At 46.8% G+C, this 13,667-nt stretch overlaps 2 protein-coding genes across 2 annotated transcripts in view; one reads left to right on the top strand and one right to left on the bottom strand.

Moving 5' to 3' along the window:
- Positions 1 to 1,303: 1,303 nt before the first annotated feature.
- On the bottom strand, positions 1,304 to 6,271 carry LOC120941110. Its single transcript, XM_040354380.1, has 2 exons — positions 4,903 to 6,271; positions 1,304 to 1,708 (listed from the first exon to the last, which is right to left on the bottom strand). The coding sequence occupies exons 1-2, from the start codon at positions 6,269 to 6,271 to the stop codon at positions 1,701 to 1,703; spliced, it is 1,377 nt and encodes a 458-aa protein (XP_040210314.1). The 3' UTR covers positions 1,304 to 1,700.
- Positions 6,272 to 8,426: 2,155 nt separating this feature from the next.
- Positions 8,427 to 13,667, top strand: part of ANO10 (anoctamin 10) — a 118,606-nt gene continuing 113,365 nt past the window's right edge. The window contains exons 1-2 of the mRNA XM_040353068.1: positions 8,427 to 8,532; positions 11,440 to 11,593. Coding sequence (XP_040209002.1) covers positions 11,452 to 11,593 — 142 coding nt within the window. The 5' untranslated portion in view covers positions 8,427 to 8,532; positions 11,440 to 11,451. The remainder of the gene's footprint in view (positions 8,533 to 11,439; positions 11,594 to 13,667) is intronic.

Raw genomic sequence — 13,667 nt, 5'->3', positions numbered from 1 at the left:
GGTATCGCCATATTCGGGAGGAATAGCAGAATGTGTGTTGGGGTGTAATGTGTGGTATGCATATGCTGTGTGTGAGAAAAAAACTGCTAATATGAAAATCTTGTGAAAAAAAAAGAAAAGAAAAAAAAAATCTTGATTTTGCAAAGGGAAAAAAAGACAACTTCAAAAAACTCACCATGTGATTGCGGGTGAACATCCGCTGACACCCGTAATCACCCACCTCTGCAAAGCTCAGATTTTGCGAACGGAAGAAAATCCTATTTTTTTCTTCCGTCTGCGGATCGCATAAACACGGACACACGGTCCGTGTTCATCTGATCCCCCTATAGGGGAGAGCGGAGAAAAGACAGGGCAGTCCCTGCACAGTGTGCCGTGACCGCCCTGTCAGCTGGGATTTTACAGAGGATCCCCACTGAGCTTGACGGACACACGGAGGCGGATCATTACTGATCCGCCTCCGTGTGTCTGTCAAGCTCAGCGGGGATCCTCCGTAAAATCCCAGCTGAGCCGTCGGCTGACAGGGCAGGGACCGCCCTGTCTTTTCTCCACTCTCCCCTATGGGGGGATCGGATGAACACGTACCATGTATCCATGTTCACCCGATCCGATCCGCCAGACGGAAGAAAAATAGGATTTTCTTCCGTCCGATTTTGCGGAGCTTTGCGGAGGCGGGTGATTACGGGTGTCAGCGGATGGTCATCCGCTGACACCCGCAATCACATAGGGACCAATGTATGTCCCGTTTTCATCCGCAACGAATGGATGAAAATGCGGACATACGGTCCGCACGTCTGAAAGGGGCCTTAGGGTCTCAAGAAATGAGATAGGCCGTCAGTACTTCAGGTGTGATCAATTTTCAGATATTGGCATCATACTTTGTGGACTCTATAACTTTCACAAAGACCAAATAATATCCACCAATTTGTACTTATTTTTACCAAAGATACGTAGCAGTTAAAATTTGGGCCAAAATGTATGAAGAAAAAATACTAATTTGCTAAATTTTGTAACAGAAACAAAGAAAAATTATTTTTTTTTACAGAATTTTCAGTCTTTTTTCTCTTATAGCGCAAAAAAAAACAAAAAAACAACTGTGATTAAATACCACCAAAAGAAAGCTCTATTTGTGTGAAAAAAAGGACGAAAATTTCATTTGGGTACAGTGTTGAATGAAGTAATTGTCATTCAAATTGTTAGAGCACAGAAAGCTGAAAATTTGAGATTTTCCTAGCTTGTGACGGAAAATATTGATTATATGAAGACAGGAGGCGAGTATCTTATGCATTAATCTTCCTTTATTAATGCTCACAGCAGAATGTATTTCTACAAAACTTCAATGTAAAAAACTTTTCAAAATAACTACCACCCCCAGCAGTCCATACAGTCTCTAACCACGCCCCTACGGGGACCTCCATAAAAGGGGACTGTCTGCGGTGGTTCTTCCTCTTTCTTTATGCGATGATGTCTAGAGGAAAAAACAGTATCAACGTAGGACAGAGGTGTAACTTCGGAGTCCAGACCAGCCGGTCGACGTCCAACAGCTCCCAGGGAGCAGCTAACCACTGACCGTAACCCAACGGGGTTCCAGGAACGACCAATCCCAACAGGGAATCTCAAAGTAGAAACTGTGTATCAGTACAAAGATGGGAGTCCCTCATCCTCCAAACTGAAGAGTCCGTCGAAAGGACGTACGCGGAGCTTCAGTAGCCTGTGAAGAAGAAAAAACAGCCATAATAGGGAGGGTAGGGAGGGAAGATACTCGCCTCCTGTCTTCATATAATCAATATTTTCCGTCACAAGCTAGGAAAATCTCAAATTATATATCAGACAGGAGGCTCATATCTTATGCAAGTTCAAAGCTAACTGTAAACAGTATATAATACAATACACAGCTTATATTAGTCTTAAGAGATGACTGACAATGAGATATGATCCTGAGGTCTGAAATAGAATTGGCGAAACGTGGATTCCGAAGACCAATCCGCTGCTCTCAAGAGATCGGAGAGCGAGCCTCCTGAGACGAGAACGTTGGTAGCCATAGCACTCCTGGTGGAGTGTGCACCGAACATGGTAACGTCAATGCCCGCCATTTCCATGGCGGTTCTCACCCAGCGTGCTAGAGAGGTAGACGAGACCGGTGAATGAGGTCTAACATATGACACAAGAAGTTGGGAAGAATCTGCAGGTCGTAGGTCAGATGTCCGTAGTTCATATGCCCGTAGGCAACGAACGACACAGAGGAGTGGGTGATCCGGGAATGAGGGGTAAAACACCGAGGTAATGCCGGTTTTCGTTCTACGCACTATGGAGAATAGAACCCCTTGTGGTGAGAATTGGCGTCTGGAGATATCTAGAGCTCTAACATCGGATACCCGTTTGACGGAAATCAGACAAAGAAGGACCGTAAGTTTTATGGACAGGAGCTTCAATGATAGATCCGTGTTGTCCCCCCAACTGGCGAACATATCAAGCACCTTGGACACATCCCAGGTCGCTTGGTATCTAGGCCTAGGGGGACGTTGGAATTTTGCACCCCGCAGCAGACGACACACTAGTGCATGGGTGCTCAACCTGTGGCTCTCCAGCTGTTGCGGAACTACAATTCCCATGAGGCATTGCAAGCCGCTGACAGGTACAAGCATGTCTCCCAAAGGCTGAGGCATTATGGGAATTGTAGTTTTGCAACAGCTGGAGAGCCACAGGTTGAGCACCCATGCACTAGTGGATGTCTGCCAACAGGCAGGGAGTCTACGGGATGGTGATAGGCCGAAATTGCTGACCGATAGATGTTAATTGAGCTGTATGAACTACCGGAATCGAATGAATCTGCCAGGTAATTGACTACTAGTGATACAGGTGCCTGTACGGGATCAACCTGTCGTTGATCACACCAACGGACCCATCGTTTCCAGGCCGATCGATATGCCGATCTAGTCCCGGGGGCCCAGGCCATGGCGAGGAGATTCTGAGCTGAGTCTGAAAGGACTCTATGAGAGATTGGGACCCGGAGACTAACCACGCGAGAAGTGGAAGGTTGTCCTCTTGAATTAGGGGATGGGGTTCCCCGTTCGGACCGGTGAGAAGGTGGGGAAACTGTGGAATCAGTCTGGGAAAATCTATGGACATCTCCAGTAGAATTGGGAACCAAGGTTGGGTCGGCCACCATGGTGTAATCAGCACCACGTTCGCTCCCAGGTTGGATATCCGTAGGAGAAGTCTGGGGATTAGTTGGAAGGGAGGGAAAGCGTAGTGTGTTCCCTCCGGCCAAGGTTGGCGGAGAGCGTCCACTGCATAAGCCTCCGGATCCGGCCTCCAGCTGAAGAAGCGAGGCAGTTGGTGGTTGAGTCGGGACGCAAAGAGATCGAAGGATAGCGGTCCCCAGAGCTTTTGTAAGAGAAGAAATGTCGAGCGATCTAGTCTCCAGTCGCTGGAATCGCGCAGATACCGGGAGTTCCAGTCGGCCACCGAGTTGTAAATTCCCGGGATGTACTCCGCTATAGGAGTGATGCCGTGGGTTAGACAAAAGTGCCAGAAGTCCTTTGCAATATAGGCCAAGGTTCTGGATTTGGTGCCTCCCAGGCGGTTGACGTATTGCACCGCCGCCACATTGTCCATGCGAAAAAGGATGCAGCATGTGGGAGTATAAGGCATGAAACTCCTGACCGCGAACAGGGCTGCCAACAGCTCTAGCGCATTTATATGGAGAGAAGTCTCCGAAGAGGACCAAGTTCCCCCTGTGGAGGCTGCGCCGCACCGGGCGCCCCAGCCCAGGTGACTGGCGTCCGACTCTATGACGATATCCGGACTGGGATTGAAGATGGTTCTGCCGTTCCACTCGACGGCGTGGTGAAGCCACCAACATAACTCCTCGGTGGTTTCTTGGCAGAGGGGGATTTCGTCTGAATACCTGAGGCCTTGTCTCAGGTGCATAATTTTGAGCCTCTGAAGGGCTCTGTAATGTAATGGGGCCGGAAATATGGCTTGGATAGACGCCGCCAGTGGGCCTACTAGGCGTGCTAGCGTACGGAGGGAAAGGTATCCTCTGCGTAGCGCTGACCGAATTTCTTTGCGGATTAGAGTGAGTTTGGTCTTGGGTAGACTGAGGATGGATAGGACCGTGTCCACTGTAAATCCTAAAAATTCCATCTGTTGGGATGGGATTAAGATCGATTTGTCGTGATTGATTACAAAGCCCAGTCCTTGTAAAAGGGATATAGCCCAGGACATGTGGAGAAGGGCCTGGTTCTTGGAATAGGCCATAATGAGTATGTCGTCTAGATAGATGATTAGACGTACTCCCCTGCTCCTCAGAGCTGCCACCACAGGTTTCATGATCTTTGTGAAACACCATGGGGCGGACGACAGTCCGAACGGGAGGCAAGTAAATTGTCATATCTTGCCCTTCCATGGGAAGCGGAGAAGGTATTGGGATTCTGGGTGAATGGGGACCGTAAGGTATGCGTCCTTTAGATCTATCTTTACGAGCCAGTCTCCAGGATGGAGTAGGTCCCGAAGGAAGTGAATTCCTTCCATCTTGAAATGCCGGTATTGAATGTACTGGTTTAGGCCCCTGAGGTTGATCACTGGTCGGTATCCTCCTCCTTTTGTGTGTACTAGGAAGAGGTTGCTCATGAACCCTGGGGAAGAAGGATGTACTTCTATAATAGCCTGTTTGGAAATCAGGTCCAATATTTCCTTGTCTATGAGAAGGGTGTCTCGTTTTGCAAACCGAATGGGAGGGGGGATGATGTTGAGAGGGGGTGGGACAAGTATGTCTATCACGAACCCCCTTACTGAGTTTAGGATCCACGCGTCTGCCGTAATCGCAGACCAGGCGTGGGTAAAAAATCTCAGACGACCCCCCACAGGGATGTGATCGAGTATGGTGTGAGGTATGCTTACCAGTAGGAGGTCGGGATCGAGGATAACCGCGTCCTCCACGTCCGCGCCAAGGTCTGCCTCTGGGAGGAAAAAAGGGCGCCGGTTGAGCCACAGGTGGGGTGTAGGATGGAGCCTGGTAGTGGTACTGAGCCGGTGTTCTACCCTGTGGCCTATAGTAGTTGGCACGGCCGGCAGAACGGCCTCTACTTCTGCCGGCCCTGTTGAAAACCTTATTGGTTCCTGTCCTCCTTAAGGAGTTCTGTGCCTTGTCTAGGCTGGTGAATAAGCCTACAAATTTATTAATGTCTTTGATGACCATGTCACCAAAAAGCATGCCCTCAGCCGATGGGCCGGGTTCGGATTCCGCCAGATGTGAAAGCTGGGGGTCAAGGCGCATGAGGATGGATCTGCGCCGCTCCACGGAGCATGCCGTGTTGGCAGTGCCGGCTAGGCATAGGGCTCTTTGTGCCCAACCCCTTAGTTGTGGGAGATCAACAGGTTGTCCCGAAGCTGCAGCTTGTTCGGACAAATTGAGTATCTTAGTAAGTGGACCCATGAGGTCCAGGACGCGGTCCTGTATTGAGCGAAATGATCGTTCAATACCCTTCTTCTGAAACTTCCCCGTTTTAAGGAGATACTTGGTTAGGACCGGGTCCACCTCCGGGGTGGCTACCACTTTTTTGGGTATGGAGGGTCTAGGGCATTCAGCCCTCAATTTGTTGCGGGCAGTCCTATCTAAAGACTTCCTGGCCCATAATTCCACGTATTCTGCCACATGTGGCAGTGGGGTCCATTCCCCCGAACGCGGATGGGTGATTGCGTCCGGGTGGAAAAAAGGTTCCCCAAGTGCGTCCAGAAGGACTTGGTCCTGCGTGGCAGGATTGGCGGCTGTGTCAAGCGCCGTGGCCCCAGCATCCTCTACGTATGATTCGGCGTCTGATACGTCTGATCCCTGAGAGGGATCGGCTGAATCGTCCTCCGAGGAATCAATGTATGAGTCCGGCTTAGCCCTCCTAGAGGCTCTATACCCCTTTTGAGTCTCCCTGGGGTCCAGGGGTCGAGAAGTTTCGGACTGATGCTGAGGTTGGTAGACCGTGGTGGGGGCTACCTGATGCAAATTGTTTACTTCCCCTGCCGGGGAGTCATGCACCACCAAAGTGTGCTTCCTCTTATGTGAGGATTTTCCCTTTTTTGAGGGAGGTTCATCCTGTTGGGATGGTACTGTATTATTGTTAGTGGGCTGTAGCGTCCAAGCGGATGGGGTGGTGGATGCCAATGCAGCCTGGATGGACATGTGTATGATGTCCTGCAATTGAGAGGCACTCAGTGTATGAGAGGTGCCTGTGGGGTTTACATCTCCAATGGGGATCATTGGGTTAATCTCTGACATGATTATACTGTATACAGGGCGGCTGCACTATATCTTGTATGTCAGTATTTATTTAAAAAAGGGAATCTATGCGGGGTACTGCTGCACTATATTTTGATGTCAGCATGTAATTTTAAAAAGGAAATCTATGAGGGATACTGCTTCCAGGTGGATATTGCAGTTTAGTGTCTGACTCTGCAAAGATTTTTGCAGTCTAGGACGGATGGCACTGCAGGGGTTATTGCAGTCTAAAAACGGTTGGCTCTGCAAGGTTATTTAGCACAGAAATACCTAAGCAGGGCTCTCACTATAGGCTCCGTCCTGTCCTCCCTTCCGTCGGCGCCAGACTGGTGACGGAGGGGAGAGGAGCCTGAGATCACCAGCGCCCGGGAACGAAGTCTCGCGAGACTTCCCCCGCTGGGCGCTGATTGGTCGGGTGGACGAGAACGTAGCTCCGCCCCCCCGTACGCGCGCGCTGAGAGGAGGAAGAAGAAGGATCCTCCTTCAGAATGGCGGCGGTATGGCGCAGGGCGATCTGTGCAAGGGGATAGTAACAGGTGAAGAGAAGGGGAAGAGAGTCCCCCGATTAGCAGAGCGGAATAGCGCAATCACAATAGGGGAAAAAACATATGAATGTAATGTACATTACATGGAAAAGACAATGAATGAAAACATTATATATAAACAATTAAATACATAAAGAAGAAGATCCTAAAATAAGGATAATCCAGAGTAATATATATATATATATATATATATACAATTAGAGTAATAGCAGTCAGGAGAAATCGCAGGGAAATCCCTGCACTGACTGCACCAGAAAATGTAATTATATGAAATCAATACTTATCTTATCTGTGAGCAGAAAGAAAGAGGAAGAACCACCGCAGACAGTCCCCTTTTATGGAGGTCCCCGTAGGGGCGTGGTTAGAGACTGTATGGACTGCTGGGGGTGGTAGTTATTTTGAAAAGTTTTTTACATTGAAGTTTTGTAGAAATACATTCTGCTGTGAGCATTAATAAAGGAAGATTAATGCATAAGATATGAGCCTCCTGTCTGATATATAATTGGTTATTAAAGTGGAGGTTCACCCGGAAATTGCTATTTTTAACCTTCGATTGATGCTAATTTGGACTAGGGGAATCGGCTATTTTTTTTAAAATCGAAGCTGTACTTACCTTTTTAGAGAGCGATCTTCTCCGCCGCTTCCGGGACTGGGCGTTCCTATTTTGATTGACAGTCTTCCGAAAGGCTTCCGACGGTCGCATCCATCGCGTCACGATTTTCTGAAAGTAGCCGAACGTCGGTGCGCAGGCGCAGTATAGAGCCGCACCGACGTTCGGCTTCTTTCGGCTACTCGTGACGCGATGGATGCGACCGTCGGAAGCCTTTCGGAAGACTGTCGGAAGACTGTCAATCAAGAAGGAACGCCCAGTCCCGAAGACCCATACCCGGAAGCGGCGGAGAAGATCGCTCTCTACAACGGTAAGTACTGCTCGGATTTTAAAACAACTAACCGATTCCCCTAGACAAAATAAGCATCAATCTAATGGTAAAAAAAATGTATGGGTGAACTCCCGCTTTAAGGGGTTTAAGTGCCCAGTGGTTAAATGTAACCATATTGCTACACTTAGAGGCTCCTCTCTTCTTTTTTATACTCAGTTGTGACATGACACTACTCTTATCAAGGCAGAATGTATTAAAACATTTTGCTTGTCTTGCAAAACGATCTCATACCAAGGTTTTACTGTACAAATAATGTGGTGGGTATGAGTCCTAAACGCGCTTTTAAAATGCATGAAAACCTAGAAATGCGTGCAGTAATAATGTGCATAGCTGTGGGAAGGCCACTCGGAGATATCTCCTAATATTCCACATTCTTTGCATATCTCTGTTATCAGGAATCAATAGTGATCCCCAGTCCTCACACATCTCACACTTATACTGGCTTTGCTGTAATGTGAGAACAGCTTGACCCTGACTGCAGTCTCCACCATGCAGAAATCATCACATCCTTCTGTACTATTCTACTCTGTCTATGATACAATCACTCCTCTGCTTCCTGAGACAGAGAAGGAACTCGGCAGTAGCTCTGCGCTCGATTTCAATTGACTGAAATCGGTACATGCGCAGTTGATGCCAGGGATACAGATTTTCATGGCATACAGAATTTACTGCTACACCGGCCCCGCCCACCCCAGGAGCTGGTCACATGACAGTGACATAGGGAAGGTCCTGTAGCAGAGTTGTAGAGGGAGGAGTGCAGTCTGCAGAAGGGGAAGTAAGTATGTTATCTGGGGGAACTCTGATCGTTCTGTCATTGATATACATCATCAGCATGTCATGTCTGCCTCTATACTACAATCTCAGTGTCAGTCCTGATTCTTCTAGGACCTGCTGTACAGCCCAGTCCTGGCACTGGCCATACACATAGCAATGTAATATTATGTCTGCATGCATTCTACACATGTGTTGTTTATGTTTATGTCATGTGTATTGATAAGTGATCTATGAATGCTCTGTATACAATATGAGAGATCAGCATTCATCTCTTTCTATGTTACTTATAGACATAAGCTAGGAATGTTCTCCAGTGTAACTGATAGGAGGGATGGATATACTGGAGTGCTGCTGGGCTGGAGTAGGATCCTTGTATGGACAGATCTGTCTGTAGTCTAATGCAGAAAAAATCAGGTGCTTCTGAGAATTTAGCTCTATTAAGCCCAAAACAAAGATGTAATATGTTGCAGCTTACAAATCCTTAAAGGGTAACTCCACTTTTGTCAAGGGGGGGGGGGGGGGTGGGGATACAAAATAAACATTCCTCCTTTTTGGAGTGATCTATGTACATTGCAAGGATTATAACACACTTTGTTGCAGATCCCTACCCTTTGTTATTCGGAAGAAATAGCTGTTTGTTTATCTGTGTTCATGTACAAAGTGAATGGAATGGGAGCGATTTTATAATTAATAATCTGCTGCTGCACTTGCAAGATTCTAATGAGGAAAGTTGCAGGGTCTGCATTAGACGTGCAACGAATGGAAATTTTGGTACTGAAAATCACAGTTTGTAAAAAAAAAATATATATATATATATAATATATATTTTTATATACAGTAATTGACTCGTTCAATTACTGGCAGGATCTTTAACACCCGTTGCGGTGTTTAAGATCCTGCCAGATGCATTTTTGGTCTGTTTAACCCCTTCATGCCGACCGTATGCAAATTTGCATTCATGCTTAACCACTTAAAGCGGGGGTTCACCCGAAATTTTTTTGGGCCTAATTACGGGAAGCAGAATCGGGTGTTTTTTTAAAAATCAATGCAGTACTTACCGTTATAGAGATTAGATGTTCTCCGCCGCTTCCGGGTATGGTCTTCGGGACTGGGCATTTCTATTTGACAGCCTTCCGACGGTCGCATACAGCGCGTCACGAGTTGCCGAACGTCGCTGTGGCTCTGTATGATGTGTATATATACAGTGAGGGGTCCTTAAGTGATTAAAGGGGTTATTTTATGGTCACCACGGTACTGTACGGATGACAGGTCCCTCTGCTCATTGAGCGGGAGGGGCTTGTTGAGCATTGCTGCTTGCTATGGAGAGATCAGATGAAAACGGACAGCATTTCCGTTTTCATCAGATCGCACCTGATCCGATTCACCAGGACGGATGGCGAACGTATCGGCATACTTCTGATTAATGGGAGCTGTGCGCAAGGTCTCCTGGGAGTGACGTCACCCGTTGTCATGGTAATGATTGTAATCAGGAAGTGTTGACGGCGAGGCTCACGCTGCTCACCGTCAACACAGCGCATGCGCGAGATCCTGCGGTGCATGATGGGGGCATCGCATCACAGAATCCAGGAAGTGTTTGCTTGTGGGCTTCACAATGCCCACAAGCAAGATGGAAAAGCCCTGGACTAATTTTTAAAAGTTATTCTTTTTAACGGAACCGACGGACGTACGAGCGACTAGCAAGTGAGTAGTACCGTGCTAGCTATATTACAAAGCATTGCAGATTTTCAAAAAAATGCATAACCAGCGGAACCTCCGCTTTATTGTCAGGATCCCTGTAGAACCTGAACTGGCTCTGTGATGTCAGCCGATAGCAGACTTTAGCCCGCTGTCAGCTGAATCTGGGTCACAGGAGTGCAGAACTAATGCCCCGTACACACGATCGTTTTTTCCGACAGAATTCCGCTCAAGCTGTCTTGCATACACACGCACACACTAAATTCCGACCATCAAAAACGCAGTGGAGTACAACACTACGACGAGCCTAGAAAAATGAAGTTCAATGCTTCAGAGCATGCGTCGAATTGTTTTCAAGCATGCGTGTTTTTTTCTCCGTCGGAATTCCATACAGACGAACGGAATTTCCGATATAATTTTTTTCCGGTGGAAAAAAAGAACATGTTTTCCTTCTAGCTCTATCGGAATTTCCAAAGGAAAAAGTCAGATGGGGCATACACACGGTGAAAAAATTCCATCTGACTTTTTCCATCGGAAATTCCGAGCGTGTGTACGTGACATAAGGGCACTCCTGTGACCCACAAGAGAAGTAGGGCCTAAAGAGCTTTGGCCTCACTTCTCCTTTTTAAAATGGGAAACTACAAAAGGTGTTTGTATTATACCAGTTTGGAAGGATTGAGAAACGTTTTGCTTGTGAAAATTTTGATGTGTAGACCTTTTAGACCTCTTTCACACTGAGGCGATTTTTAGGCGTTTTAGCGCTAGAAATAGCCTCTACATAGCGCCTGAAAATCCCCTCCCCTTCATTTCAGTGTGTCTTTTCACACTTGGTCGGTGCATTTGCAGGACATTAGGAAATGTTCTGCAAGCAGCATCTTTAGGGCGGTTTAGGAGCGCTGTTTACATCGCTTCTAAAATGCCCCTGCCCATTGAAATGAATGGGCAGCACTTCCAAAGCGCCTGAAAAGTACTTCTGAAGCGCCACAACACTGGCATTTTTAATCAATTGTTTGGGTGTTAAAAGTGCCCCACTAGCGACCGGAAAGTGTCGCTTAAACAGCGCAAAATCGCTACTAAAAGGAGCAGCACTTTAGCGCTAACGCGGCCACAGCCCCAGTGTAAAAAGGACTCTTATGACCAGCTTTTTTAACTTGGATGTAATTTATTTATTCTCAGCCTGACTCTAACAGCAGTTGTCCTTTTTAATGCACAGATCTCTGAAAAAATGCTAAGAGGCTCTTTCAAAAGTGGGCCTCATTCGGAGCCTGAATTCAAAGCATTAGTTGTGATAGAACTCGCCAAGAATGCCAAGCCAGAAGCAAGAGAATGGCTTGTATCAAAAATCTCAGCCCACAAGAGGGATGGAGGTATGTACTTTTATCATCAGTAACATTATGAGGAAACGTAAAAGCCTAATTTCACACCTGAACACGGCACATTCCTGGTGTTCTTTTTAGGGCGTATTACAGGTGTTTTTGCGAGTGTATCAAGGTGAGCAGTTCTATAGAAAACACTCTACCTTTGAAATCTATGGGGCCAAAAATGCATGAATATGCACAAAAAATAAGTTGCCTCTCTTCTCATGTACCATAAACACTCCTCCAAAGATCACCACATGGCTCATCTATAGAAGCTTTCAATTTTCATGTCGAAAACAAACGTTTTGAAATACAATCTTTGTGTGTGGCCAGCTTATGACCGCACATAGGAAGGTGAGATTTAAAGTGGTTGTAAAGTAAGGTAAGGATTACTGCCAGCCCCTCTGTTATACCAAGGTATACTACACAGTGTAAATGTTTGTTTAAAATGATGCAGATTAAATACCTTGTTTCGGATTGCCTCTGTGCGTCACGTAACCTCCCACGATCTAAGGGCTACAGTAGGAGGGGCTGAGATCCCCCTCTGATGTCAGCCGGGAGGTCACATGTCCGCTGTGCTGTCTACTTAGCTGCTCCCGCTGTAGCCCTTAGACCCCTTTCACACTGAGGGTATATTGCAGGCACTATAGCCTTAAAAATAGCGCCTGCAATCCGCCCTCAAACAGCTGCACCATTGCCTCCAGTGTGAAAGCCCAAGGGTTTTCACACTGGAGCGTTGCGCTAGCAGGACCTTAAAAAAAGAACTTGCTAGCCGCATCTTTGGAACGGTGAAGGAGCGGTGTGTTTACCTCTCTTTCACCGCTGCTGCCCATTGAAATCAATGGGACAACGCGGCTATACCGCTCGTCATGCGCTGCTGCAGCAGCGCATTGCGTTCAGTTTTAACCCTTTCTCGGCCGCTAGCGGGGGTAAAAACCGCCCCGCTAGCGACCGAAATGCGGCGCAAATCCGCCCATAGCAGCGGCGGTAAAAATAGTGGAGTTTTACCGCCAACGCTATGAGCGGCTCAGAGTGAAAGGGATCTTATATCAGGAGGTCTGATACATTGTTGGGCGTATTTGCATGAATATTCGAAAAAAAAACTGACCTGTAATTTTTGTTGTGTGTGTGTGTGTGTTTGTGTTTTCTTTCTTTTTTTATTACTGGTCTAAACACACGTTTTCAGGCAGCAGTAGACAAAAGGCCCTGAAGATTGGAGCTCATTATTCCACAGTTTATGTCTGTGTAATGCACAGCACTTTACTACAGAAGGTCTCCCTTCATTGACAGCCAATGGATACTGTTGTTTTAGTGGTAGGACAAAAAAATGGGAAAACTTATTGACTCGAGTATAAGCCTAGGGTGTCCATCTGCATGCCTCACTGTTCCTATGTGCATGCCTCACTGTGCCCATGCCTCACTGTGCCCATGACTAGTCTTACGTTTAACATGGGAGTATATAGAGGGGGTCCCCGGGTTCGAAAAATCGGTGCTCCCCGACCGCAGGTCCCCCAGACAGCAACCTTTGCACACTTGTGGAGGAGAACTGGGGCTACATGTGTGCCAAGTTTTGGGTCCAGGGGATCTACGGCCGGCTGGTACCGGGTCCCCAAACTTGCCGAAGAAATTACGATTTAACATGGGAGTCTATGGAAGGGGTGCCCGACTTTGAAAAATCGGTGCTCCCCAGCCGTAGGTCCCCCGGACAAAAAACTTTGCACACTTGTAGAGGAAGAATTGTGCTATATGTGTGCAAAAATTGGGGTCCAGGGGTTTAATAAGTACTTTGTTACTTATTAAACAATCAATCACCCGCGCTACATATAATAATAATAGGTGTTGGACTTGCCACTGCTGTTCATGACAAAGGTAATAAATTTGAAAAAAATTGTATATACCACAGCACAAACAAACCTAAATAAATAATGATGATAAAGTGCTAATACTGTGCATGAAATGTGTGCAAAGAACAGTTGAAATAATAAAAAATATTGAACAAGTTCAAATAACTGTGCAAAATTGCATATTGGTTCCAATTGCTGCTGTGTTGACAATTCCGAAGGTGCTGCAATAATAATTGATA

This window comes from Rana temporaria, chromosome 5 (genome assembly GCF_905171775.1).
Source record: "Rana temporaria chromosome 5, aRanTem1.1, whole genome shotgun sequence".
Taxonomy (NCBI): domain Eukaryota; kingdom Metazoa; phylum Chordata; class Amphibia; order Anura; family Ranidae; genus Rana; species Rana temporaria.
This window is presented reverse-complemented; position numbering and strand designations above follow the sequence as displayed.